Below are 27,749 nucleotides of genomic sequence, written 5' to 3' on the forward strand. Positions count from 1 at the left end.
CCAGAGCTAGGTACTGAGGATCAGAGAGAGAGAACTCCAAGAGAAGACCCCTTATTCTGACTTGCAGAGTGAGGAAGGGAGTGCAAAAATCCCCCCATTTTTTCTCCTAACTTCCAGCCCTCAAGCAATCCCACTGGCAGTGACATTAGAAGTCCCAAAAGAATAGGAACTAAAACTCTTAGGAAGGAAACCTTCCTCTCTGATCCCAAGAGAGTGGGGTCAACTCTCACCACTTTATATTCTCTCTGTCTTCCTGCCATTTAGCCCTGGATGCAGGCATAGTCACAGAAGTGTGCAACAGAACACACACTTTTTAATGAAAGCCCCAACTTTCTGACCAGATAGAAGAAAAAAGAAATCTGAAAGCACTGCCAACTATACAGAAAGACAAAGAACTAAAGGGGAATGCTATTAAGCCAACAAATTAGGCAATTTAGATGAAATGAACAAATTCCTACAAAGATACAAATGATCAAACGGACTCAAGAAGAAATAGAAAATTTGAGTAGGCATATAAAAAGTAAAGAAATTGAATATTTAATTTTAAATTGATAACTTAAAATAGTCCCACAGAGAAAACACCAGCCTCACATGGCTTCACTGATGAACTCTACTAATATTTAAAAGAATATCAATAATTCAGATAAAATAAAGAAAAACTCTAAATGGATCAGAGACTACATGTAAGAATCAAAACTCTAAAATTTCCAGAAAAAAAATAACAGAAAATTTTCATGACTCTAGGAGGCAAAGAATTCTTAGATATGGTATCATAAAGGAAAATAATTGATAAATTAGACTTAACAAAAAAATTAAAATTTTACACTTAAAAAGGTAGCACTAAATAAATGAAAAGACAAACCACAGACCATAAGAAAACATTCACAAATTTTATGTCTGTTAAAGGACTTATATCCAGATTATATAAAGAACTCTTACAAGAAGACACAGAACCCAGCTTAAAAATGGGCAAAGATCAGCCCTGGTATGAGTCCACCCTGTGTGGCTATTCTCTAGAGCAGCAGTCCTTTATCTCCATCCACCTTCTCTCCTACCTGTGTATGGACTGAAGCCCCAGAACTATCTTTCCAGGTATGAACTACAAGCTGACAAAAATTATCAGTTTAAGATGGATAATGATGAAAATGAACACCAGTTATCTTTAAGAATGGTCAGTTTAGAGACCAGTGCAAAAGATGAACTGTACAATCATGTATTTGATAACACATTAATATCCAAAATATATAAAGAACTCAAACAACTCAAGAGAAAGAAAACAACCCAATTAAAAAATAGGCAGATCTGAACAGAGAGCTTTCTTTTCTTGTACCTATAATCCCATTTATATGTGGAATCTATAACAAAACGAAACAAAAGATCAAACTCATAAACACAGAGAACAGATTGTGCTTGCCAGAGGAGGAGGAGTGGAGGATAAGCAAAATATGGGAAGGGGTCAAAAGATGCAAACTTACAGTTATAAAATAAACAAGCCAAGGAGAAGTCATACACAACCTGGGGACTATGGTTGATAATACTGTATGGTATATTTGAAAGTTGCTCTGACAGTGAATCTTAAAAGTTTTCATCGTAAGAAAAAAACTTTGTAACTATGTGTGGTGATGGACGTTAATTAGACTTATTATGGTGATCATTTCACAACATATATAAATATTGAATCATTATGTTGTACACCTGAAACTAATATGTTGTATGTCAATTGTCTTTCAATTTAAAAAAAATCAAATTAAGAGGCACCTGGGTGGCTCAGTCGATTAAGCGTCTGACTCTTGATCTCAGCTCAGATCTTCATCTCAGGGTCATGAGTTCAAGCCTGGCACTGGGCTCCGTGCTTGGCATTATGCCTACTTAAAAATAAAAAATAAAGGACGCTTGGATGGCTCAATCAGTTAAGCATCTGACTTTGGTTCAGGTTATGATCTCACAGTTTGTAGGTTCCAGCACCGTGTCGGGCTCTGAGCTGACAGCTCAGAGCCTAGAGCCTGCTTCAGATCTGTGTCTGCCTATCTCTCTGCCCCTCCCCCGCTCATGTGCTGTCTCTCTCTCTCTGTCTCTCAAAAAATAAACATTAAATAAATAAATAATAAAATCAAGTTAAGTCATTAATCTGTTCCTCTACACAATTGATTTATTTTGAGAACATTATATAAATGTTTGATTCTTATATGTAGGACATAACCCATTGTTCATTATTTTTTGTTAAATCCTATATAGCCTTTTACCTTTTCATTGGTATGTTTCATTAATTTATATGTATGTGACAATAAATATATCTGATCTTCAGTCTAAAAAAAAAGATGAATTGTACAATGTTGAGGCAGAGACAATGAATTATGAAGGCAGCTCAATTACAGTAACACTGACAACTTTGAAACTGTCTGTACAGTCAATGATTTCCTTTGGGTGCTTTGGCATAACACCACCTGTGGTCTGTGATTCAAGGCTGTGCATTTCTGTGGATAGCATTTAGTACTATGTAGGAAGATGCACAGTCAGAAGATGAAGAGGAGGAAGATGTGAAACTCCCAAATATACCTGGAAAGCGATCTGCCCCTGGAAGTGGTAGTAAAGTTCCACAGAAAAAGGTAAAACTTGTTGCTAGTGAAGATGATGATATGATGGAGAGGAGGAGGAAGATGATGATAATGATGATGATTTTGATGAGAGAGCTAAAGGGAAAACCCCAGTAAAGAAATCTATATGAAATATTCCAGCCAAAAATGCACAGAAATCAAACCAAGAATGAAAAAACTCAAGATCATTAATACCAAGATCAAAAGGTTACGAATCCTTAAAAAAAACAAGAAAAAAAAAAACCTTAAAACACAGAAAGGACCTACTTCATAGAAGACATTAAATAATGCAAAATGCAAATAAGTTCAGAAAAAGGTGGTTATCTTCCCAAAGTGGAAGCCAAAGTCATCAATTATGAGAAGAATTGCTTTGGATGACTGGCCAGGTGGCATATTCAAGATCTCTGGCAGTGTAGGAAATCTATTTTTTTTAATGTTTATTTATTTTTGAGAGAGGGTGACCACTAGCCAGTGAGGGGCTGAGAGAAGTGGTTACAGAAGATCTGAAGGAGGCTTTGTTCTGACAGCAGTCTGATGCTGGGCTCGAACTCAACTCAAGACCCGTGAGATCATAATCTGAGCCAAAGCCAGCCCCTTAACTGACGGAGTCACCCAGGTGCCCCTGAGGAAGTCTCTTTTTAAACATTTTTTTAAATGTTTATTTATTTTTGACAGAGAGAGAGAGAGACAGAGCATGAGCGGGGGAGGGGCAGAGACAGAGAGGGAGACACAGAATCCGAAGCAGGCTCCAGGCTCTGAGCCGTCAGGACAGAGCCCAACGCGGGGCTCGAACCCACAGACCGCAAGATCATGACCTGAGCCAAAGTGGGACGCTTAACTGACTGAGCCACCCAGATGCCCCAGAAAGTCTCTTTTTAATAAACTAAACAGTTGTTAAAATTCTCCCATCTTATTTCACTGCTGTGCAAGTTTCTATCTGGCTGTCCTTTTTATGATGCAGAGTGAAAACTTTCCCTACCATGTTTGATAAATGTAGTCCAGGTTCCATTGCCAAGACTGTGTTGTCCAAAATGCCTGTTTAATATTTTTTTAAGTAGGTTTCGCACCCAGTGCAGAGGCCAACGCGGGTCCTGAACCTACAACCCTGAGATCAAGACCCGAGCCAAGATCAAGAGTTGGATGCCTAACTGACTGAGCTATTCAGGCACCCCCAAAATGCCTGTTTAATTTTTAAAGATGGAAGTCCATGCTTTGCTTGGTTTTAAGTATGTATGGAATGTTACAACAGGATATTGTACTAGTGGTGGTCAGACAAATGGAAATGGTGGGAGACAAAAAAATACAGGTGAAATAACTCAGTATTTTAATAAAATAATAAAAATTAAAATGGCCAGGGTGCCTGGGTGGCTCAGACAGTTGAGCGTCCAATTCTTGATTTTGGTTCAGGTCGTGATCCCACCACATGGGATTGGAATTCTCTCCTTGGGATTCTCCCTCTCTCTCTACCCCTCCTCTGCTCTCACTCTCTCTCTCTCTCTCTCTCTCTCTCTCTCAAAATAAATAAATACACTTTAAAAAATAATGTAAAATAAAATAAAAATGGCCAAAGATTTGAACCATATGAACATGAAAAGATGCTCAAAATCATTAGTCATCAGGGAAACGCAAATTAAATTTGTAGAATACCACTTCAGACCCACTAGAATGGCTATAATTAAAAAGGCAGACAATAATAAGTACTGCCAAGGATGTGAAGATACTAGAACCCTCATACACTGCTGGTGAGAATATTAAATTGTATAGCCACTTTGGAAAACAGTTTGACAATTTCTTTAAAAATTAAACATAATTTTATCATATAAATAAGCAATTCTACTCCTAGGTATCTACCTAAGATAAATGAAAACATATGTCCACACAAAGATTTTAAGCAAATATTCATAGCAGCATTATTTATAAACAGCTAAAAACTGAGCAGGGGGAATTCAATGTCCATTAACCGGTGAATGGATAAACAAAGTGTGGTATATTCATAGAATGGAATGCTAATCAGCAACAAAAATGAACAACAAAGTACTAAAATATGCTACAACATGGATGAACCTCAAAAACATTAAGCTACATGAAAGAAGCCAGAGGCAAAAAGACTACATGTTATATGATTCTACTTATATTCAATGTCCAGAAAAGGCAAATCTATAAATACTGAAAGTAGATCAGAGGTTTTATGGGGTGAGGGGTGGGTTGGGGAGCCTAGGTGGCTCTGTTGGTTGAGTGTCCAACTTCAGCTCAGGTCGTGATCTTGAGGTTCATGAGTTTGAGCCCTGCGTCAGTCTCACTGCTGTCAGTGCAGAATCTGCTTCAGATCCCCCGTCCCCTTCTCTCTCTGCATCTCTCTCTCTCTGTCTCTCTCTCTCTGTCTCTCTCAAAAATAAACATTAAAAAAAAAAGAACCACTATAGGGTGAGAGGTGAGAAAAGGAATTAAATGCAAACAGGCATGAGAAATCTTTCTGAGGTGATGGAAAATATTCTAAAACTCGAAATTATATGTCAAAAAATGTTGAAAAATTAAGCCAGGGTTAGAAATTTCAGGTGGAAGTAATTTACATATATATGAAATCTGAGATATTGGAATAGGCTGTCCAAGGAAAACAATAGAAAAACCTTAAAATGAGTGCTTTGAGGAGTGTAGTACACAAGCAAACCAGAGAGAAATCAAAAGATTACCTATGGTAGATTGCAAATGTGACCACAATTCTCTGCATCAGGACTCTTATTTCCCCCACTCCCTGTGACCTGCCGTGGCCAAAATAATGTGTGAACAGAGGCACTACATATGTTCAGAGCCTAGACCTCAAGAGGCTTCGCTTATTCCACATCTGGAACCCAAATCTAGCCACAAGTGAACCAACTTGGGTTGCCTTACTGGAAGAGGAGAGACCTGTCGAGGAAAACTGAATGTGCCTGAGGCAGACCAAAGACACAGGAGTTCTGGCTGCAATGAGCCAAGCCTGACTCACACCAGAACCACTGCCCAGCCAGAGCCCAAACTGTCAATCTCTACCTCCTAGGCACAGAAATAGAAAAGGGGTCAATGAGATTGACTCAGGTCTGGGAATTGTCAAAGTCACTGGTGGCAGAGCAAGTCACTGCAAGAGCAAAGTGAGAATAACAGTAAAAACTTCTTTATACAGTCAGCTAAGGGTCTGTACTGAGCAGAAGGGCAAGTGAAGTTAAGTCAGATAGGCTGAAAGTTAGGAGAGACTGAGACCAGAGGTCTTGATGAAGGTAAGGAAGAAATTCATCAGGAATATGTGATGAAGTACAGAGAAAGGAGGTTGTGTAATCAGAGATATTTCAGAATTCAAGATCTGGGAGTTACAGCAGTTCTAAGACATGATGAAATATGCTCAGGATGGAAAACCGAAGGCTATATATAGACATTTGTCCATTTCATCTTCATTGTCAAGTTGTGTAGAATAAAATTGTATAGAATATTCTCTTAGTCTTTTAATGTCTGTGGGTTCTATAGTTACAAACTCTCTTCCATGTATCACAACAGTGATTTTTGTTTTTCTCTTGATCAGTCTAGCTAGACATTTAAATACTTTGTTGATATTTTCAAAGAACCAACTTTATTTTCTCTGTTGTATGTTTTTTCTCTATTTCATCCATGTCTGCTCTTTATTATTTCCTTCCTTCTACTTACCTTGTGTTTACTTTGTCCTTTTTATCCCTTAGCTACTTAAAATTGAAAATTTATTAAGATTTTATATCTTTCTTCTTTTCTAATATAAGCAGTTAAAGCTATATGTTTTCCTCTAAGCACTGCTTTGGCTGCCTCCCACTATTTTGAGATGTTGTGTTTTCATTACCATCTAGTTCCAAATATTTTATGGCCCAGAATATAGTCTGCCTTTGTGAATGAGTCATGTGAGTATGATGTTCTATAAGTATCAGTTAGTTAATGATAGTAGATGGGGTTAGTAACATCACCTATATTTCTATTGATTTACTCTATGCATATTCCATCAATTGCTGAGAAAAGAATGTTAAAATCATCAAGCATGATTACAAAACTGTCTATTTCTCCCTCTATATTTTTTTAAGATTTTATTTAAGTAATCTCTACACCCACCATGGGGCTTGAACTTATAACCCTGAGATCAAGAGTCACATGCTCTACTGACTGAGCCAGCCAGGTGCCCCTAAAATTACCTCTAAATTTGCTAATTTTTACTCCATGTATTTTGAGGCTCTATTATTAGATACATACATGATTATGTCTCCCAGAACATTTAGCCCTTTTATCATTATGGAACATCCCTCTTTACCTATCTCTATTTGCCTTGATACCTATTTCATCTGATATTAATATGGCCACTGTGACGTTCTTTTCATTATCATATGCATCATTTATTTTTCCCATCCATTCACTCTCAATCTAACTGGGTCTTTAAGTAAATCTCTTATAAACAGCATACAAGGGCGCCTGGGTGGCGCAGTCGGTTAAGCGTCCGACTTCAGCCAGGTCACGATCTCGCGCTCCGCTAGTTCGAGCCCCGCGTCAGGCTCTGGGCTGATGGCTCAGAGCCTGGAGCCTGTTTCCGATTCTGTGTCTCCCTCTCTCTCTGCCCCTCCCCCGTTCATGCTCTGTCTCTCTCTGTCCCAAAAATAAATAAACGTTGAAAAAAAAAAATTTAAACAGCATACAATCAGATCTTACTATGTATCCATTCTGATAATCTGTCTCTTAGTTGGAGTGTTTAGCCCACTAATATTTAATGCAACTATTAATATGGATTTAGGTCTAACATTTTATATTTTATTTTCAGCCTGTCCTCTCTGTTTTTTTGTTCCTTTGTTTCTTCACTCCTTCCTTCTTTGGATCATTTGGATATCTTTTAGGATTCAATTTGGGTTTATCCATCAGATTTGCATTGTTTTTTATTGGCTATTCTGTGAATTATAATGTGCATTCTTAACTTTTCACTCTACTTAGAGTTAATATGCCCCTTAATATAAAATGTAGAAATGTTACAATCATATAGGGAGTCCATTTACTCCCCTGTACTGGTCTATACTATATTGTCAAATCTCTATATATACATCATACATCCCCCAATACAATGTTACAATTCATGCTCTAAACAATGTATTTCAAAGAAATTAAGAGAAATGAAATAGTATTATATATTTGGTATTTCTGATCTGATGCTCTTTATTCAAATTTAGCACCACATTTCTCAAAACTAGTTGAGCAGAGATTACCAAACCACATTTGGTCCTCATGTGGCATGAACGCATAAATTACACATTAAAACTGCCCTAATCTTTTCCCTTAAGATCATGACAGTTAAAACAATACCACCTGAGGGGTACCTGGGTGGCTCAGTCGGTTGGGCAGCCGACTTCAGCTCAGGTCATGATCTCACAGTTCGTGGGTTCGAGCCCCGTGTTGGGCTCTGTGCTGACAGCTCAGAGCCTGGAGCCTGCTTTGGATTCTGTGTCTCCCTCTCTCTCTGCCTCTTCCCCACTCACGCTCTGTGTCTCTTGAAAATAAATAAATGTTAAAAAAAAAATACCACTTGACACCAATGTGATTATAAACAAAACATAAAATTCTGGCACTGGAACTGAGTGACAATACTGGTGATAAGGTATATTGATTACAAGACAATTCAGAATATACTTACATTGACTTTTCATTCTATAAATTGGAGTAAAAACATTAAATATTAAAATTTTTGTTCAAAACTCCCACATCAAAGTATGCAAATCCCTTCAATAACAAACAAAAATGTCAGGGAATATTTTCAATTCATTTTTAAAAGTGCCTGAATCTGTATTTTCAAAGTAAACACACGATGTTAACTAAGGCATAACTATCTGAAATAAAAAATGAAAATCATTTAAAAAAATGAAAACCATATATTTCTCTTTAAGTAAAATGAATATTTGGAAATACAAGAATATTTGGAAATATTCCAAATATTCCAAATACAGGAATATTTGGAAAGTTACAGAATCCATGAAAATTGAGAGTTAAACTGACTTTAGAAAACATCAAATATTCAATCATTTAGCAAACATTTACTGAGCTTTATTCTGTGCCAGACAGTGAGCTAAGAACTAGGGACTTAACACTACCCTCAAGATATTCAAAATCTTGCAGAAGAGACAAACAAAAAACCTCAATTACTATTATGAAGAGGGAGCTAGGAAAGTTTCTCAAAGCAATGACTTATGAACTAAATTTTTAAGGAAAGCCAGAAGTTAGCCTTTCGTGCCTGAGTATTTTTGTTTTTATTGGCAGTGAGTTGGCAATGAGAGGAATGGAAGAGAAAGAGAGGCTTTCTCAGCTGGAAATAATATGGACAAAAACAATAATCCTAAAAGGTCATGGTCTGTTTCAAGAATTGTAACTGTAGACAAATGGTTAGAATAGAACTATCACAAGGACATCAGTATAGGGATCATTTTGATGTTATATTAAGAAAGTTGAACTTGGGAGGCACCTGGGTGGCTCAGTCAGTTAACCATCTGATTTCAGCTCAGGTCACGATCTCACAGTTCATGAGTTCGAGCCCCATGTTGGGCTCTGTGCTGACAGTGTGGAGCCTGGAGACTGCTTCAGATTGTGTGTGTGTGCGTGTGTGTGTGTGTGTGTGTGTGTGTCTCAAAAATAAATAACAATTAAAAAAAAAAGAAATAAAGAAAGTCGAACTTGGGGCTCCTAGCTGGCTCAGTCTGTGGAATATGCAACTCTTGATCTCAGGACTGTAAGCTCAAGAGCCACACTGGGTGCAGAGATTACTTAAAAATAAAAAATAAACCTAAAAAAAAGTTGAATTACCTTGAAGGAAGTGGGAAGCCACTGAAAGATATTAAATAGAAGAGGAATATGGCTTATCCAACCTTCCTCCCTTGACTACCTCTACTACAGAAACTAGGAAAAATAAAAGCTCATATCCCAAGCTTTCCTTTCAGATGGACTCTGACGCAGTTCTGACCTGTGAAGTGTAAGAAAAAACTTAATGTGAAAGGCTTCTGGCAAAAATTTTGATCCTGATGAACATCCTTCCTGTCCCTTCCTCTCCCTTCCTTGAATTTGGCCATGATGTCTGGAGCCATGCTAGCCATCCTGCAACCATGAAGCTCAAGCAAAGGCTGCAGCATCTCCAGACTTCTTGCTATGAGAGAATACAAATTCCTGTTTATTAATAATCCATTTTTATGTTGGGAATACTTGAATAAGATTGTCTCCCTGACTAAAAAAAAATTTAAGAATTTGTATTTGAGAATGATCCTTATTAAATTAGTGTGTATGGACTGGGGATGAGGAGGCAGGGAGGCTGCTCTGGAGGCTTATTATAGGGCCTGAACTAAGGTAACCATAGTGGATGTAGTAAAGGAGGCATAGACTCCAGAGAGATTTAAAAGAGGACAGGATAGACAGGAAGGGATCTGTCATATCTTCCAGATTTCTAGTTTGAGCAGCTGCAGAGGGTAGGGGTGAGGGTAGTGCCACTCTTCAAAACAGTGGCAGTTAGGGTTTGGGACTGCTGAGTTCACTGTTCAGTCTGAGATACCTATGGTATCTCCATGTGAAAATGAGGGAAGAGTCGTTGACTGTCTGTATCTGGAGGTCAAGAGTGAAGTCTGAATTTGAGGTACAGATTTCAGAGTAACCATTATATGTAAGTAAACTAGAACAGTAAGTATGGCTAGATCCTGCAAGGAGAGTTTGAATAGGGCAGGCAAAACTAAGGCCCCACACATCTATTAAGATAAAAAAGTAGGTTAGTTGTGGCTTAGGGCTGGGGGATGGAACTAGGAAGGGGGAGTGGGGAGTGACTGCTTACAGGTATGGAGTTTCTTCTGACGGTAATAAAAGTGTTCTAAAAGTAAACTGTGTGATGGTCGCATAACCTTGCAGATACACTAAAACCCACTGGCTGAAATATTTAACAATTTGGAAATCATTGATGAGCTAACAATGAGTGATATTTTTTGTTTATTTATTTTTTATTATTATTTTATTATTATTTATTTATTTTGAGGGAGAAAGAGAGCATGAGCAGGGGAAGGGCAGAGAGAGAAGTAGAGAGAGAATCCCAAGCAGGCTCCATGCTCAGCACACAGAGCCCAATGCAGGGGCTCTCTCTCATGACTGTGATATCATGACCGTGAGATTATGACCTGAGCCAAAATCAAGAGTCAGATGCTTAACCAACTGAACTACGCAGGTGCCCCAAGAGTAAGTGATTTTTAGTAGCAGTGGCAGAAGCCAGATTACACAAAGTTGAGGAATAAATGAGAGGTGAGGAACAGAAGGTGACAAAGAATCTTTTTCAGGAAATGTTTCTTGCCAAGAGAAGAGCTGGTGGTATAGGGAGGTTTGTATTGTTTTCAAAAGGCAACACAGGGGCTCCTGGGTGGCTCAGTCACTTAAGTGACTGCCTCTTGATTTCAGCTCAGGTCATGATCTCATGGTTCACGAGATCAAGCCCAGTGCCGGACTCCCTCGTGCCGAGCATGAAGCCTGCTTGGGATGATCTCTCTCTCTCTCTCTCTCTCTGTCCTCCCCCCCACCCTCGCTCATGCTCTCTCTCTCCCTCAAAATAAATAAATAAACTTAAAAACAAAAAAGGCAGTACAAATGATCCTTATGTGTTAAGGAAAGGAGCCTATAAAGGGGAAGCAAAAGAAGTTAACAGAGGAGGGGATGATTCGTGGACCAACATCCCCCAAGAGCTAGGAAGAAAAGGAACTCACCACATAAGCATGAAATACTAGAAAGGAGGACAGATGGGTTGTCTATCGGACTAGGAGGAAAGTTTAAGATATACTTTGTTTGTAGGAGCCAAAAAGTTTATTGCTTGATGGCACTGATAGTCTCTGTGAGTTAGGAGGAGACAAAAGTCACAGGTTGAGGGTGAAGGAGTAAGCTTGAGGATTTAAGGAGGACATAAACACTTAGAATAATTCCTATGGGAGACATATTTGCAAGGAAGAAGTTTAAAAGCAGAGACATATTTCGAATACTTTAAAAAACTGTAATATATTTCAAAAGCTGTTCAAAATGGGCTTGTACATAACAAATTACCTGCAAATTTATTATACTTGGCATTAGGATTTGTAATGACCACACTGAACACATGAGCAGGATGTCACAAATTCCCAGACATATGGTATCTGCAGTTAAGATACAACCCAGTGATACTTGAGCACTGGACCTGAAAAACGTTTATCCTGCAAAAGTGCAGCTTCTGGGTGACCAGAAAAGCCCATACCCACTCATTTTCCCAGGCCCTCTGCAGCAGTGGACATGGACTGAGCATACAAAAACAAAAAAACAAAAAAACAGTGATAGGGCTGTTTTGCTATAGTTGCTGGGAAAGAAATCAAAAAGTGATTTTTTTGCTTCTCTTGAGAGGGCTCATAGCAGGTGCCTTCCTAAAGTGTTCAAACAAAATAATGTCATGTCAAAGTCCTTTGCTAACTGTCAAGTAGTATGCAAAAAATATTGTTATTGTAGCTGGCATCCACTTATATTTCTACCTCTACACTTCTTTTTGCAATCTCAGGAACCCTTTTTTCTAATCATATTAGCATATTCTGAGCTCTGAAAAGAGGCACATGCCTTCCTAAATCTTTGCCTATCCTCACGTGTTCTGCTGGGGGATTGCTCTCATTTCCTCTCTGTCTTGCCAGATACTACCCAACCTGAATGCTTCAGTGTAAATATCACCGCCTCCTGCAAGGCCTTTCTGATCACCCTAGCTAGAAGCAGTCATTTCACCAGGACGATTCCAACCATTCCTTTTCTATACATAATTTGTTCCTTGGTATTTTTGTTAATTATATCTTTATCTTCATCTGCCTTAATCTCCTAGAAGGCAGGAATCATGTTTTACATGATGCCTTTTTAGCATGATGCTTTGCACATAGCAGAAACATGGCCTATTACTTCTGGAGGAGCTTCAGATATCATCTTCATGTTACCAGTGAACACCAAGTCTAAGTCTCAGAGATACTAAGAGACTTGACCAAGATCACCCAGTTAGTGGCACAGCTGGAACCCCAAATCAGGATTTTAAACTCTACGCTTACCTTCCTTTCTTTAAACCAATACTTGTTGTTAGCCTAGTTCTATTTTGTAATCCAAATCTCAAAAAAGAGTCACTCTTGAGCCTTAAGATTAGACAAAGATTCAAACTTCTCTGGAAAAGCTTTTGTTACAACTTTTATCTAGATGCATTTAACTGGCTTGGATTGCAAGGGGGAAAAAATGGGTTTCTATTCTTTCTCCTTTTTTTTTCTTTTAGCATTCTGTTTGGTTGCCATGTAGCTAATATAAGGGTAAATTATATGGTAGTGGTGACTCTGGCATAATAAAGCTCTGTGAACAGGGTGAATTTGTCTTTTTTTACAAATGTATTGGCTGTACTTGTACACCCTAGCCTTTGATGCTCTTGCCACATTTGTGATTCATAGTTGGAAACAGTACAGCAGTTCAGTTACCGTAACAGAAGAAACCAGCAACTATACAATTTCAGCACTGATATTGGAAATGACCTAGAAGCAATCGTCAAGGACAGGGCTATACCTCAGACCTTCGGTTAGCCCTACTATCTAACGTCACCCTTTGTACAGAACAAAAATGTAAATGTATTTATTTTGAAAATAACTGAGTGAAGCTAAATTAATACCATATCATGTGTAGACTTCAATTTATGACTGATTTAATTAGTATAAATTAATTTAGACCTAGAATTTAGTTCTAAGCAAAGAATTTATTTATAAAGATAATCCAATTTAAAAGAGAGCTAAATAATAAACTATCACTTTCTCTAATTCACTAAATTGGGTAATTCTCAATGAAATACACAAGTTTAACGAGAAGCTATGAAATATGGTTATTTTGCTGACTATTCTTGCACAGTTTGTTAAAGGAACACTCTGAGAACATAATGAGGCCAAGAGAGTTTGTGTGGACTATCCTTTCATCTACGATAACTTGGATAATCATTGGAAGTCTAAAGGATTTACCTAATTCAGCTTTGTAAGAAATTTACTCAATTTAGCTTGTCTCTTTCATTGAGAATGTTGAGCATATTATTCTCTGAGCTATGAGTGACACAGTTAAACACCATAGGGCAGACAAAATGTAGCCAGGGAGTTCTTGTCTTACTCAGTCCTTATCTTGCTATGTGACTCTTTGAGAACTGCTTAGCTTGAGTTAACTCTTTTGGTTCCTTAACCTGAAACGGGAAGTGAAGATATTTACTCAAATCCTGATAGACACACAACACACTCGTCCCCTTCCTTATATGAAACAAGGCTCCCCTTATTCCACTGAGCTGATGAATAGGGATCATTTACCACTGTTCACTCCGGGTATTCTCAAAGGGCATTATAATTGTCTTCATCCTATTGAAGTACTCCCAAGGCTCTTTCTTGAAATCTCATGGTACCTCAATTACCCGTATCACTTTCTGAAATTTCCTTAAAATCAGGATTGTCACTGCCTGATTTTTACCACAGGAATCCAGTGTAACAGTTAACCATTGTGTAAAGTCACAGCATAAAACATTATAAATCCTCAGGAAAAGTACACTTCTTAGATGTTCAGATTGAATACTTGGGTTTCTAAACTGTGTCCTACTTCAATGTGAAATCACTTCTCTTCATTTGCTATGAAAACAAAAACTACACAAGTTCTTTATATTCAGACATAAAACACACATTTCTATCTATCTAATTGGGTCTTTATATCTGTCGGTAAGTTGGAGTTATAGTGTTCAGACCTTGCTGGCTGGTTTAATAATTTTCATATACTATTGTTGAAATTTAGAGGACTGTTGGGGCATCTGGATGCCTCAGTCAGTTGAGCATCTGACTTCAGCTGAGGTCATGATCTTCTAGTTCATCAGTTCAAGCCCCACATCAGGTTCACTGCTATCAGCACAGAGCCTGCTTCAGATCCTCTGTCCCCCTCTCTCTGTCCCTTCTCCACTTGAGCTCTCTCTCTCTCTCTCTCTCTCTCTCAAAAATAAATAAACATTTAAGAAAAATTTAGAGGACTATTAAGGCAGTAAAGATGAATTTGCAAGTGTTGGTAGATGGTTACACTTCCAAAACATCTTATAAACACCTATGTTATTTAGTTGTAGCTTCATGAGGAAGAAGTTAACTTCATGTTGAAGAAATTTGTTTATTATATACTTTGTGAGAAAAACAAAGCTGGAGCTCCTCGGGTGAGGCATGTGACTTTCTTCACAAAGCAAAGTGGGTCTTGATGCCATGGTTTTCCCCTCTGGACAAGTATGACTATCTGGGAAGGAACATCCTAAAATTTCCTGTCCAGTTGGACTCCTTCCTGAGCATGTAGGTAGCAGAAGCAATAACCTCTGCCAAGCAAAGCAGCACAGGGCTAACAAACTTCTTCACATGTTCAAGGGCTTTCCCAAAGCTCTTTCACATTTCCAAATGAGTCAGCATATCCTAAACTCATTTTCCTTATTTGACCACAATGGAAATGCTGAAAGTGAATTATCTACTTACTGAGATTGGAATGAAGAAGGCACTAAGTTCTTAGTTCAGTATGATTATGACTGGTCAAAAACTCAAAACATTTTCTTTGAGAAATATTTTGCAGCAGCTACTGCTAAAAAGCAACAAGAATATCCATTATGCTACTCAAATTCTAATTTTTTGAAAAGCTGGAATCCAAAAAATTCAGAGGTATTTCTCCAGGAGAAAATCCTGCAAGAAATGGCATTTTGATAAAAAGGGAGTAAAAAAAAATAATAATTCCCAATGTTTTCCTTAAAGGAAAATGTTTTATTTGTGGTAAGCATAAAACAGTGAAAAAATGTGGCACTCTTATGCACTTGGGATGTTCACATAACTTTCTTTGAGTAGTTTACCAAAGAAACTTGGTACAGAAAGACACACAGATAGCCCATCAACAAATTAAGCTAATACTGTATTTAATTTCCTGAGAAAAAAACATTCTAACCAAATTCATTTTGTTATAATTAGTGACTTACATTTTTAATACAAACTCCAGGGCAATTTTAAAAGCTGGAAAGAGATTCAGCAAATGTTGAATTCCAAGCAATATCCTGAGAATGTGCATTTTTTTTTTCTGCCCAACTCTGGGTTCTATTTGCCAATTTATGAGAACTGGCACACACTGAGAAATTTTTTTATTCATTCAATAAATATTTATTAAGAACCCACTATATACCAGGCAGTGGGGATACAGCCCTGAAAGGAGAGACATGGTTCATGTCCTCAAAGAGTTCATATGCTAGCAGATTAGGCAAATATGAAGTATAGACAAGATGTCAAATTGGATTAGGAATTGTGTGAAATGAGTTAAAGCATTAAACAACTGTCCCCAGCTTTCCTAACCAAATGCAAGCACAGGATAAATGCTTAACTGAGAGAACTAAACAAGACATAGTCCTATCGCATTTTTTCATTTGTGTTTTAGCTAAAATGCCTAATGGTAAATAAAGTAATTCATAACAGGATTATTGTGGTTCTATCACTTACTTGTATGGAGCTGGTAATCTCTTCTTAAAATAAAAATCCTAAATTTTGATGTTTGCACCCTGACCATTATTTATTTTTGTCACATCTAAATGAGTTATTCTATTTAATTAAGCAGATATTCAAAAATGTTGCTTCATAACAGAGTTTATGTTGTTTCCTTTAAGTTTGAATTAATTAGTTGAATTAAGACTTCATTTAAATTGTGCAAAGATTTTTATTTTTACACATTTTTAAATTCAATTTTATAACCTGTAATGGTAGCTACCTGTTACTGAATATTTACTATGAGCTAAGTGGGTTGTTTTTTGTTTTTTGTTTTTTTTTAACATAATTACTTGTAAATTTCCCCTCCCACTGTAACCCTGCAAGGTACTATTTTACAGATAGGGAAACTGAGATGCTGAGAAGTTAAGAGAGTTTTCCAGAACCACACAGCTAGTTAGTGAAAAGACAGAAATGGAACCTCTTGATTATCTGACTGGTTAATTTATTCTCTTAAGTATCCTAAATTGAGAAGAGAGTTCTCACCCACCCTCCAGGGCTACGTGCAGTGGGATTACTCACTGTGCAACATTATAGTGATGTTGTAATAATTCAATTAAAGCTTTCAAGCAACCAGAGTCCAAGAAAACATCTATGGTGCAATAAAACATCTGATTAACTAGTGAAACGAAATGTGAAATAACGTCTCAGGTAAATAGCAAGTAAATGGAGGGTGTCTAACTACCAAGTCTTTGCTAAAATGAGTAAACCACAGCAAGCATCGTTACTGGTAACCTCCAAGCCTGGCTGTGTGAAACTCTCCTAAAAAGAGGGAAAATTGTCTCACACTAAGTAGGGGGTTGGCCTGGAAATTCATAAAGGAATGCTGGGCCTGGGAGAGCTTGTGCTTTTTGTTTTGTCCTACCTTCAGTGGGGCTGGTCCTATAACAGCCCCACCTAATCACTGCACCCACATCACCTGCTCACGTAGGGATGGTCCGCATTCGGAGAGCAAAGACCAGCGCACGGGATCAGATAAGGCCGGATCACAACCACCGTCCTTTGCAAAAAGCATCAGATGGCCCGAATAAAACATGGGCAGCTTTATGAGTGAGTAAGAATGTACACTGGAAAGACTAAAATGAAATGCATATGGATCAAATTGCTCTGCACCAACCTCCTAAGAGCTCCCCTCTGTCGTTGGCTCTCCAAGGGAACCACCACAGCCAGCTCACAGCACCCAGACAGCTTCCACCCGCAAATTACATATTGTAAACGAAACTGAGATCCACCCCGTGGCGAAGTTTCCTAAGGTCTGTAGCGCTTTTAAGGGCCGTCTTTCTCCCTCCGGTACAGTGGCTCCACCACACAAGAAATCCGCTAACACCGCCGGTTCGGCGGGCACCAACGGTGGGGAATCGCTTAAAAAGAAACGTCACTTTAGGCTTGGGGGCAGCATGCTCGCCATTCAATGCCCTGCTGGTTTCTTAACACGCATATGATTAATATTGGTACTCAGGAAAGAGAACTTCTTCTGACCTTGAGCGTGCGCGCTAAATAAATTACCTCAGAACGAAAGTGGTGGGATCTCATAACAGCATCTGGGGAGAAAAGAGAAAAACGAGACTTCATTTAACTCCTTGCTCTTCACCTGCCGAGTTACTAAGGACTTACCTGAGGGACAAGGGTCGGGAAGACACATCCCGGACGCCTTAAATTCAGTGGGGACATACTATAGGGCGGGGAGGTTACTAGGCCATCGATCTCTAGGTGAGTTCTCCGCGAGAAGTTTCAGGGAAAGTTCTGGGAGAGTTGGGGAGCCCCGAACTCTCCGTGCCTTACTTTCTTACCCCTAAGCTCCAGCGATGGATGGGTGGAGGGAGGCTGCCGCAGCCCCGGATTCCGCTCCAATTACCCTTAGGGCTCTAGCAAACTGCCGCTAAGAACTGGCGTCGGTGCCTCCTCCCCTCCCAGCTCTGGGCATCACCGTGGGTATCCCAACAGAGACCGGAGGAAGGCGGTGAGGGCAAAAAGGGCAAGCAAAGAACGTTATATACATAAACGTACTCAGCTTGCGAAGTGGGCAGCGATGGGGGTAGGGACCGCAGCGCTGAAGGGAGAGAGAACCCTGCTTCACTCTCCAAATCGGCTTAAATGTTCCTCCTAGCCCGAAAGAAAGCCGTCGCGGCGTGTCTTACCTCGGCTCCTTGAACGACCCGAAAAGACCGATTTCATCGGATGCCTCCCTTTCTGGAGCCTGCGGTGCCAGCAGCAGAAGAAGACGATGGTGGCGATGGTGCCCAGCAGAAGCAACAAGAGGAAGAGGGCACATTGGATGCTGTAGGGTCTCAGCAAGACGAGGAAAGCCGCGGCGATCATGGTGCGGGCGAGGCGGGGGCGGCTCGGCGGCGGGGCTGGAGGGCGGCGGCACAGGCACCCGCGCCGGGCGCACCACGGAGCGGCGGGCACGGGCGAGCGCGGCTCAGCGCGTCATGCCCGGCGCTCGCGGCCCCGCGCCCAGCCCAATGGCTGCGCACCCCGCGCCAGCCGCGCTATGCGAGTGATCCAGGGCTGCGGGGAGCGCTTGCCATGACTCAGCAGACGGCGACGAGGCAGGGACTTGGCGGCGGGGAGCCTCCCCCCTCTCTCCCCAGGCGCCCCCGCCCCCGTCCGTGCGCAGCCCCCGGGCGCAGCCCCGCCAGGGACGCGGCAGGCTGGGAGGAGCAGCACTGCCGCCGCGGCCACCCGGGTCCCGCGCATCGTCTTGCGGCCGCCGCCGGCCTCGGCATCCCACAAGCCGGGCGCACGTGGGTCGGGGCGGGGACTCGGCGCCCGGGCTGCGGCGGCGGCGGCCCGCGGGGGGCGGGAATGGGGCGCCGCGGCGGGGGCTCGCCTGATGACATCACGGCCGGGCTGCGGCAACGCGGGCGCGCGGACATGGCTGCGGCGGCTTCGGCGGCGGCCGCGGGCTGCGCCCGGGCCTGAGCGCCCAGCGCCCTCCCGCGGGGCCGCCCGCCAGTCCGCGCGGTCCGCGGGTGCACAGATCGCGCGCCTCTCCGCTCCCCGACACCGGGGCTTCCACCTATCCAGCCTCCCTGGGCCGAACTGCTGGGGAGCCCGGCGACAGGGGGCGCCAAGGAGCCAGGGGGAAAACCGTGAGGCGCTGGCGGGAGCCTGCAGGCGGTGCTACCCCCACCTCCCACCTCCCCGCGCCCCGCCCCGAGGTTGGGGCTTTGGAGGATGCAGCCGGGTGAGCTATTGCTTGCGGGGGGGTTCCTCGCACGCTGAAGCGTGAATGCCGGGAAGGGCCTTCCCTGGGAATTGGGGTTTTCCAAGAACGGGAGGCCCACCCTCTCCAAGCCTCTCTAAAGTGGGAGCGCTCCCCGGTAGAACGCTCCGGTCTGCAGACGTGAACTGTGACACCCCCAATCTAGGTGCTATTTCGGAGCCGAGAAACGGGCACTTCCATGCATTTACCGTCAAGCCCTGACTCATCTAGTGCGTTTGGAGAGAGAGGCAATTTAAGATTTAGGGACCTGGCAGATAAAGGAAGTTGGAGATTGGCTTGTAAATATTTTGAGGAGAAATATTTCAGGGAGTGTGAGGAAATAATGATCTGTCACACTCAAAATGAACACATTCCCTCCGGCCCCTTCCCCTTTCTTCATAACCAGCAAAAAGTATATTGTTGATGCCGGGAGATTTTACAGTGGTCGCTGGTGCAATGCCAACGCAGAAGGTGTGGCGGGAGCGCTGCAGTGTGCCTTTCTGCGGACAGCCACCGCCACCTGGCCCGGACGCCGCTGCGGCTGCAGTCTGCGGCATCGGTTGGCCTTGGCAGGCCCAGCGCTCGCTATACCGCGTTAAGCTGCACCCTAGGCAATGCAGGCGTTTCCTGTGGGGGGCTGTTTTTAACTTGTTTTGTTTTATTTACCCGCATAAGGCAACTGCAATTATAGTGACATAAAGTAACATATTACTGCATTTGTGGAGTTTCTAATAACTACAAAGGTGGACTCTTACTTTGGAACATTTGAGACACTGAAGAAATTGTCATAGAAAAGTAATTTGTAAAATTCTGAAAAGCATTCAAACAATAGATGACAATACTTAAGTTTCATTTGCGTGTAGGAATTTAAAATCAGTATTGTTTTCTAACTATACAAAATCAACAGTGCAACTCTGCATAAAAGCTTAACCATTGATGTTCTTAAGGCCTAGAACACGTTACCATGTGTAAGCATTAAAGGAAATTCCAAAAGGCATTGGCTAATGCATTTCCTAAATGCCAGATTCATAAACGTGGGAAACCACGGATTAAATGTTCTTATGTACAACATGTTTCCTAAAACAAAATAAACAGTCAAGTTGTTGACATGTTGTATCACATTCGGTCTTTTGGGTTTGAAGATGCAAGGACCTTGCTTGCAGATGCTGTATAAGATGCTGTGTATGGGAATGTTGAACGTCAGAGAATAGGCTATATACTACAAGTCAGGATAGGCTTCAGAGGCCCCCGGCACTCGCGGTCTGACAGGTAGGATAGCCTCATGTTCACATTGCTCAAAGGTCTCCTGATACCGCAGCCCACTGCAGTGAGAGATTGTACTCCTGTCCATTGTGCAGAAGTATTGAAGACTGTCCACAATGTGTGGCACATCAGGAAAGGAAGAATTCTGTACTGCATTGACTCCCAGTGGCCCGGTAGAGTAATTTAAAACAACAACAAAAATGAACTAACCTTTTGCAAACATTGGGAGAAATGACTAATAGAATTTAGAAAGGTCAGTTTTACTTTGATACTTCTCACTGACTAAAATTTGTGAGTGAGCTAAAATGGTCTAAATATCCTTGAAACATGTCTAAGACCACAAACACAGCATAGTAACCAATTTGCTCCAAACTCTGCATTTTTAACAACAAAAAGCAACTAAATAGCAATTATGGTTTTCTGAGCTATTACTTTAGCACAATTGTTATCATCCTGTGTCTTGCTGCAGCCATTTATAAGTTTCAAGTATACACAAGAACATCATTTATCTCTCTTGGCAGACAAATGCTTTAACTGCGTGCAGTAGGATTATAGATATTTCTTTTTAGATGCATTTGTGTCTGTTCTTTACATCAGTTACCTCAAGGATACTAATAATAAGGAAACCAGATCATTGATAGAATTTAGTATTTAGGTTCCATTGTTTTCTGATTTGTTGCTAATTTATCATTTCCATCTCCAAATAATGGCATGTTATTAATTGCTTCTTTCTGTGTGTTTATGTAATGCTAATGCATTGTGGAATTTAATAAATATTAAATTAGCCAATCAATCCTTTTTGGAAGTTAATTTAATAGAATTCATATATTTTCTTTCTGCTAGGTTTTCATTACAAAGAATAATTGACATTGTATCAAAGTCACAAAAAGATTAAGGTTTGGCGGTAGGAATGGAGGAGGAAGGTCCTTGGTCAATGTTTCATATGAAGAAATGAGCAATCAAGATGGAAAAGTATATATAATATTTTGACTTTTTATGATAGTGAGTTAGCATGGTCACCCAAGAGAAGACAAATGAGTTGATAAAAATAGGAGTGTTTGGTGTCAGGAATGTAGAAGATGACCTATCACGCAGCCCTTCTTCCCTTTGGATTCTCAGCCAAATTGGATTGAGAACACACATGAGGAACCAAAAGGAAACAAAAATATTAACTTTATTCAGAGTAAAGTCAGATTGAAGAACATGGCTTAGATTCAAGGCCAAAATGAGATATCTTATTTCTTTTCTCCTAACTCTGCACACCCATCCGGTCACAGCTGAAGAACTACAGGCCTTCCCAACGCTAGGGCACTAGGATTCTACTTCTTACCAGGAGACCAGAGGCCAAAAAGAGCGTGACACTCTCGCACTCATGAGGTTTGCAGCATTAGTGAACAAGAGACAGGACCATATGTGAGAAGGGGACCTTTCATATATCAACTGGAAGGCCCTCCTCAACTTCACCCATCACTGAGTCATTTGCCTTCCAAAGTAAGAGTGAGTAACGGACTTTAATAAAGATAGAAGCTCTGTGGTACTTCTCTAAGAGATGGGAAGTTGTGGCACAAATTCCTAATTCATGGGTCAGGAGAAGCATCAGGAAGAAAAGGAGGCTCCACCCTAAGCTTTGTGGTGACCAACTTAGAGAAAGGGAGGAATGAAGATGACTCAACCTTTGAGCTAGGGTGGTAGGACAATTCTGTAGGAAAAGAGGACAAACTGAATCTTAGACCCATTGAGAGAGAGGCACCAGAATGTCCATGTAAAATTATACAACAAGACCACGGAAACATGGGTAGAAAAGTCAGAACCGGAGACAGACTGGGAGTCATGAACATGAATTATAGTTGAGGTCATGATGGACAAAATGACTAAGGAAGAGGAACTAGGAAACCAGAACTTTGGAACCAGAACTTTGGAGACAACTTTCATTTGTGGACTGCAGAGGACAGCAGAAGGCAAGTCCACGGAAGCCAGAGTAGGAAGTGTTCCAATTTAGTGGCACACTAGCACAGAGGCACAAATGGGAGGGGAAGGTGTGCAAGGACTGAGGACTGGTGATGAGGTGACCTTCCAGAGTACTGATTCATTGGGGTGGGAGAGGTTAAAACCAAACATCAACATGTTGAAGAGGGAGTAGGAGGTGAAAACAGTAGAGAACCTCTGTCCACAATCTTTGGAGAAATTTAACCCTAAAACTTAAATTCTAACTCTAAAAGTTAATTCATCTAAAAGGGACAAGTAGAGAGACCTGGATTAAAGCCTGAGTAATGGTTTTTTGGTTTTTGTTTGTTTTTTGTTTTGTTTTGTTTGGTTTGGTTTCTGTTTTGTTTTTTTGGTCAGAATAGGGGTACCTAAACAAGTTTCCAGGGAACCTGAGAAATGGAACCAACAGAGGGAGGGGAAATTGAGAGTTAAAGAGAGGAGGGAAGAAGGCATTCTTCTGGCCAGGTGTGGTTTAGCTGTTTCTTTTAACTTACCTGCAGTCTTCTCCCCACCCCCACCCCCATGGGTTCTTTCTGCTCTCCAGCTGCTTTTGACTCTGCAGTTAACACTCACCCTGACTGGTTAGGATGGCTCCCTGCCCATAGTCTCCTCCCCACCATCCCTGACTACTAACACTCAAACTAGGAGAGTGATTTTTTTTTTTTTTAGACAAAGATAAGGAATGTCTTGGAATGTAGCCCAGGTTATCTGTAAGCTTTTATTACAACTTAAATGGAAGTGAGTGTATTACCCAACTGATAATCACACAATGACACTACATAAAAATATGACCCCTTTGGAAACAAAAAGTGTAGGTAAGAATGGCTCTAGCAACAAAGTTTTAGAAATGGATCTTATTGAGTTTGGACTGGTGAAGCTTTGCACTCTCAGAATTTCAGTGGCATAGGAGAGCCTTGGTGGCTCAGTCAGTGAGTGTCTGACTTAGGCTCAAGTTATAATCTCACAGTTTGTGGGTCTGAGCCCCATGTGGGGCTCTGTGCTGACACCTCAGAGCCTGGAGCCTGCTTTGGGTTCTGTGTCTCCCTCTCTCTGCCCTTCCCCTTCCTGTGCGTGCTCTCTCTCTCTCTCTCTCTCAAAAATAAACATTTTTTAAAATTAAAAAAAGAATTTAAATGACATAAAAGGAAAATTGAGAGGTATCTGAGGCAATGTGTTGTATCACCTATTTATTCACAAATGGCTTTTCATGACAGAGTGAGACCAAGACCTGTGCCAACAAAGCACATGTTCTTGTGTTGAAAGGTAAAGGAGCTTCATTATCTAGAAGAACCTACATCATCTAATGTAATCTTGGAGGCAATTTCTAGCCACCAGAATCAAGGGAGCCATCATGTGGGTGGATGTCTTTTTAAAATTTGTGTTTATGAAGGAAAAATTATTATTTGCAGTAATATCAAATATTATTTTCAGTACATGGGAAAGGACTCATCTTGCCATAATAAAAACTTTTGAAATAACTTACAGGCATCATTGTAAGAGAAAATATTTCAAGTGAATCATTCCAAATTGTTCTTGTGACATTTTAGGAATTTTAGAGACTAATTAGGATTTATTGTCCTGTGGGTTACAGAATCTAGAATAATGCTGTTGGGACATGGGAGGAAAGTTATTTTTTGTGAACATTACAGATTTCTCAAAAAAAAGTCTACGGAGTCTGAGAGTTTTTTTAAAAATGTCAGTGTAATTGAATTCATCTACTCTAGAATGCTTTGCAGACAGTTTTTGGAAAGTAATCATTTATTATCCACAAGCAAATAGAATTCATTTATGTAGTTTCTAACATTGAGTGTGGGATTAGTCATGCAGCAAAATACTAAGTCATTTGGCCAGAAAATTTACTCATAGTTGTATGAACTGCCAATGGAAAATTTGAGAGCTCTTCATAAATCAAATTATAAAGCTCTTAGAGTTATAAATCACTGAGCAGCATTGTTCATTACTATTCAGAGAGTGTAAAATATTTCCACCATTTCTAAGTAAGGGCAATTTACAAACCAAGTTTGAAAGCTGAAGTTAGTGCCTTCGAGTTCCAAGGTAAGGCTTGTCATATAAGTTACAAGCATTTGTACTGCATTCTCAAGTGAAAGAAGAAAAAAAGATAGGAGGTTTATAGTTGCATAGTAAATATGCAATGATAAAATCTTTTCAAATGTTATTTATTTTTGAGACAGAGAGAGAAGGGGGGGGAGGGAGGGAGAGATAGTGAGGAAGGACAGAGAGAGAGAGGGAGACACAGAATCTAAAGCAGGCTCCAGGCTCTGAGCTGTCAGGCTCTGTGCTGACAGCTCAGAGCCTGTCAGCACAGAGCCTGACACAGGGCTCAAACTCAGGAACCATGAGATCGTGACCTGAGCCGAAGTAGGTCACTTAACCAACTGAGCCACCCAGGTGCCTTGAGATGAATAAAATCTTCACTAATGTTTCTGCATAAAATCCCATATTATCTTAATGAAATGATAGCAACATTTCCAGCTAAATTTCCTCCATTTCTTATAATAATATTTTGTAGCCTTTTTGCATTAAATATTTTGTGCTAATAGATTTATATGCTAATTCATCAGCATGCTGATAGCCTGAAAGAATAATGTCACTAAGCAGAGGTAACAAATATCCCAAGAAGAACAGAGAACTTTTTTTTTCATTTTTTTTTATTTTTAAATTTTATTTAAATCCAAGCTAGTTAACATATAATGTAGTATTGGTTTCAGGAGTAGAATTTAATGATTCGTCACTTACATAGTGCTCATTCAAACAAGTGCCCTCCTTAATGCCCATCACCCATTTAGCCCATCCCCCACCCACCTCCCCTCCAGCAACCCTCAGTTTGTTCTCTGTATTTAAGAGTCTCTTATGGTTTGCCTCCTTCACTTTTTATCTTATTTTTCCTTTCCTTCCCCTATGTCATCTGTTTCATTTCTTAAATTCCACATATGCGTGAATCATATGATACTTATCTTTCTCTGAGTGACTTATTTCATGTAGCGTAATACACTCTAGAAGAACAGAGAACTTTAATGAGTAACTGATGATTAGAAAAACTGTTTTCAATGACACACAATTCCACAGGTTATTGAAATTATCCCAATATAATGACATCCCACAGATCTAGAACAGAAAGAAAAGTATATCTTAAAATGTCTTGATTAACCTCGACACACTTTCTGGAGTAAAATAGGGAAACAAAACAGCAAACACACCATATTAGAATATAGTAAAGTTTGCATTTCAATGAAGAAAGCCAAGAAACTAAAGCCTGTTCTTGCTGGTCCTATCTGCTGCAGGAGTTCTTAATCTGGAATTCATAAACAGACTTCTAGGGTCCTGAAATTATGCATAAAAATGTGGGTCCCTTTTAGGGACCATGATCCATAGTTTTCATCAGGTTCTTAAAGAGTTATTGAGGAGAGAGAGATGAGAGATAGAAAGAGAAAGGAAGGAAGGGAGGGAAGAAGGGGAGGGAGGGGAGAGAGGAAGGAAGAGAGAGGGAGGGAAAGAGAGAGAATCATCAGAACCATACAGATACCACGTTTCTGCAGTATCAAATGATTCTCTCGTTTCATCGACATTAGCATCACCTAAGTACCTCCCCTGAGACTGGGAGAAGTGTCATAAACACTGTCAGTCTAGGATGAGTTGAGGAAACACTCAACTCTAACCTATAAAATTTCAGGGACATCTCCCAAATGCAGGCAAATGCTGTCCACCCTGAGACTAACTGGACATGATCTGCTGTGAGTTTCCTGTCCTCTTACAACTTTGAACAGGTTAGGAAAGAGGCAAGTGAGTTCCCTAAGGTAATTTTCATTGAGATGCCAGTTCTAACACTGAAAGGGAAGACTGGGTTAACTATCTAGGACCACTTCCATAGACCTCTATCATGGAAAGAAGGGCTAACTTGATTCCTGAGCTGTCTTCAGGCCAGTTAAGTATCCCAATTTATAGCTAGATGTTTGGATAGATAAGTCTATTCTGAGCCAAAAACACTGGTCCTAAAATTTAGTTCTGAGCTCAGGGTCTGCAAGGATCTCCATAGTCTTAAGGCTTAAAAGAAAGGCAGAAGGACTTAGTATCCAGCTCCCCAAAACTACTCCTAGACATCCTGGTGAATATAGCAATTACTCTTACTAAATCCTGCCTCAACCCACAATCTTTGAGGCTTTTCAACATTCTTCCTTCTGTGGAAACTTGGTAACTAGGGCCCTCAATCCAACAAGGATAATCCTTCATTTGGTATAGAAGACTACCTGTCCATACCAAGCACTCAGCTCCATCTACTCCTACGTCTAGCTTCCCACATTTGCCATGCTTATGAACTTTGACTCCCCTGCCCCCCCAACATCACCATATTTTCAGAACACTTGGCCCCAATGTCTCATCACTGTGATCCCATTCTGCCACATCACGAGGCTGGTTATTTCATCATTTGACTTTCTCATTCCAGTGGACAGGCCCAGTTTCCAGGGGTGTTCTGATCTCTCAGGTTCTATTTCCTCCAGGTTCCCTTCTGACCCTCTAGACTGTGAAGGGTTTAGTGACACAACATTTATGTGTTCCACACAGACTTTGAACTGATGCCATTACTTACTTAAGTGTCCCAGCCCGCTCTGAGTCTAGCAGGCACTATTCTTTGCAAGTAAGCACAATTGCTTTTTGTGTCCATTTGAAACAAGGCAGGAATCCACCTTGAGAAGACACGATAGGACTGCAGTTAGTGTACCAGACCCCCTGGTGGTCTGCCTTCTGTGAGCTGTTGAAGTCTGGGTTTCAGTGCCTGGATTAAGAGACACCACCAGCAGCACCCTGGGAGTTGGTTGGTCCAATCTTATTCATCTGTCCCTCTCACTCAAAGGGCATGAGACAACATATCCTGGACTTTTGCATTACTGAATGGCTGTCCTGGGGTGGACAACCAAGTTGTTTTAGTAAGTAGCTAATACTTCTGCTAAATGTTTCTTTACACACATTTACTCATTTAATCTTCACAGCAACAATGGATAGGTACTACTCATCTGTATTTTATAGATAAGGACTTTGAGGCATAGAGAACAGAATTTCCACCAAGATCATACAGCCAGCAAGTGCCATGATTCTCCAGCACTTCAA

At 40.7% G+C, this 27,749-nt stretch overlaps 2 protein-coding genes and 1 pseudogene across 6 annotated transcripts in view; 2 read left to right on the plus strand and 1 right to left on the minus strand.

Annotated features, from left to right (window-relative positions):
- Nucleotides 1–13,186, plus strand: part of LOC115514623 — a 42,270-nt pseudogene extending 29,084 nt beyond the window's left edge.
- DST (dystonin) overlaps nucleotides 1–18,488 on the minus strand; it is a 494,969-nt gene extending 476,481 nt beyond the window's left edge. For 3 of the 4 annotated variants that reach the window (XM_030315745.1, XM_032593190.1, XM_032593189.1), the window contains exons 1-2: nucleotides 18,307–18,488; nucleotides 17,675–17,709 (exon numbers count right to left, since the gene is read on the minus strand). In XM_030315745.1, coding sequence (XP_030171605.1) covers nucleotides 17,675–17,709; nucleotides 18,307–18,487 — 216 coding nt within the window. In that variant the 5' untranslated portion in view covers nucleotide 18,488. Of the gene's footprint in view, nucleotides 1–17,647; nucleotides 17,710–18,306 lie in introns of all 4 variants that reach the window. The other variant, XM_032593192.1, reaches the window with a different exon arrangement.
- Nucleotides 18,489–19,240: 752 nt separating this feature from the next.
- The window catches only part of BEND6 (BEN domain containing 6), a 64,460-nt gene continuing 55,951 nt past the window's right edge, over nucleotides 19,241–27,749 (plus strand). For both annotated transcript variants that reach the window (XM_030315752.1, XM_030315753.1), the window contains exon 1: nucleotides 19,241–19,358. The gene's annotated coding sequence lies outside the window, so the exon portion shown is untranslated. The remainder of the gene's footprint in view (nucleotides 19,359–27,749) is intronic.

This window comes from Lynx canadensis, chromosome B2 (assembly GCF_007474595.2).
Source record: "Lynx canadensis isolate LIC74 chromosome B2, mLynCan4.pri.v2, whole genome shotgun sequence".
NCBI classification, from domain to species: domain Eukaryota; kingdom Metazoa; phylum Chordata; class Mammalia; order Carnivora; family Felidae; genus Lynx; species Lynx canadensis.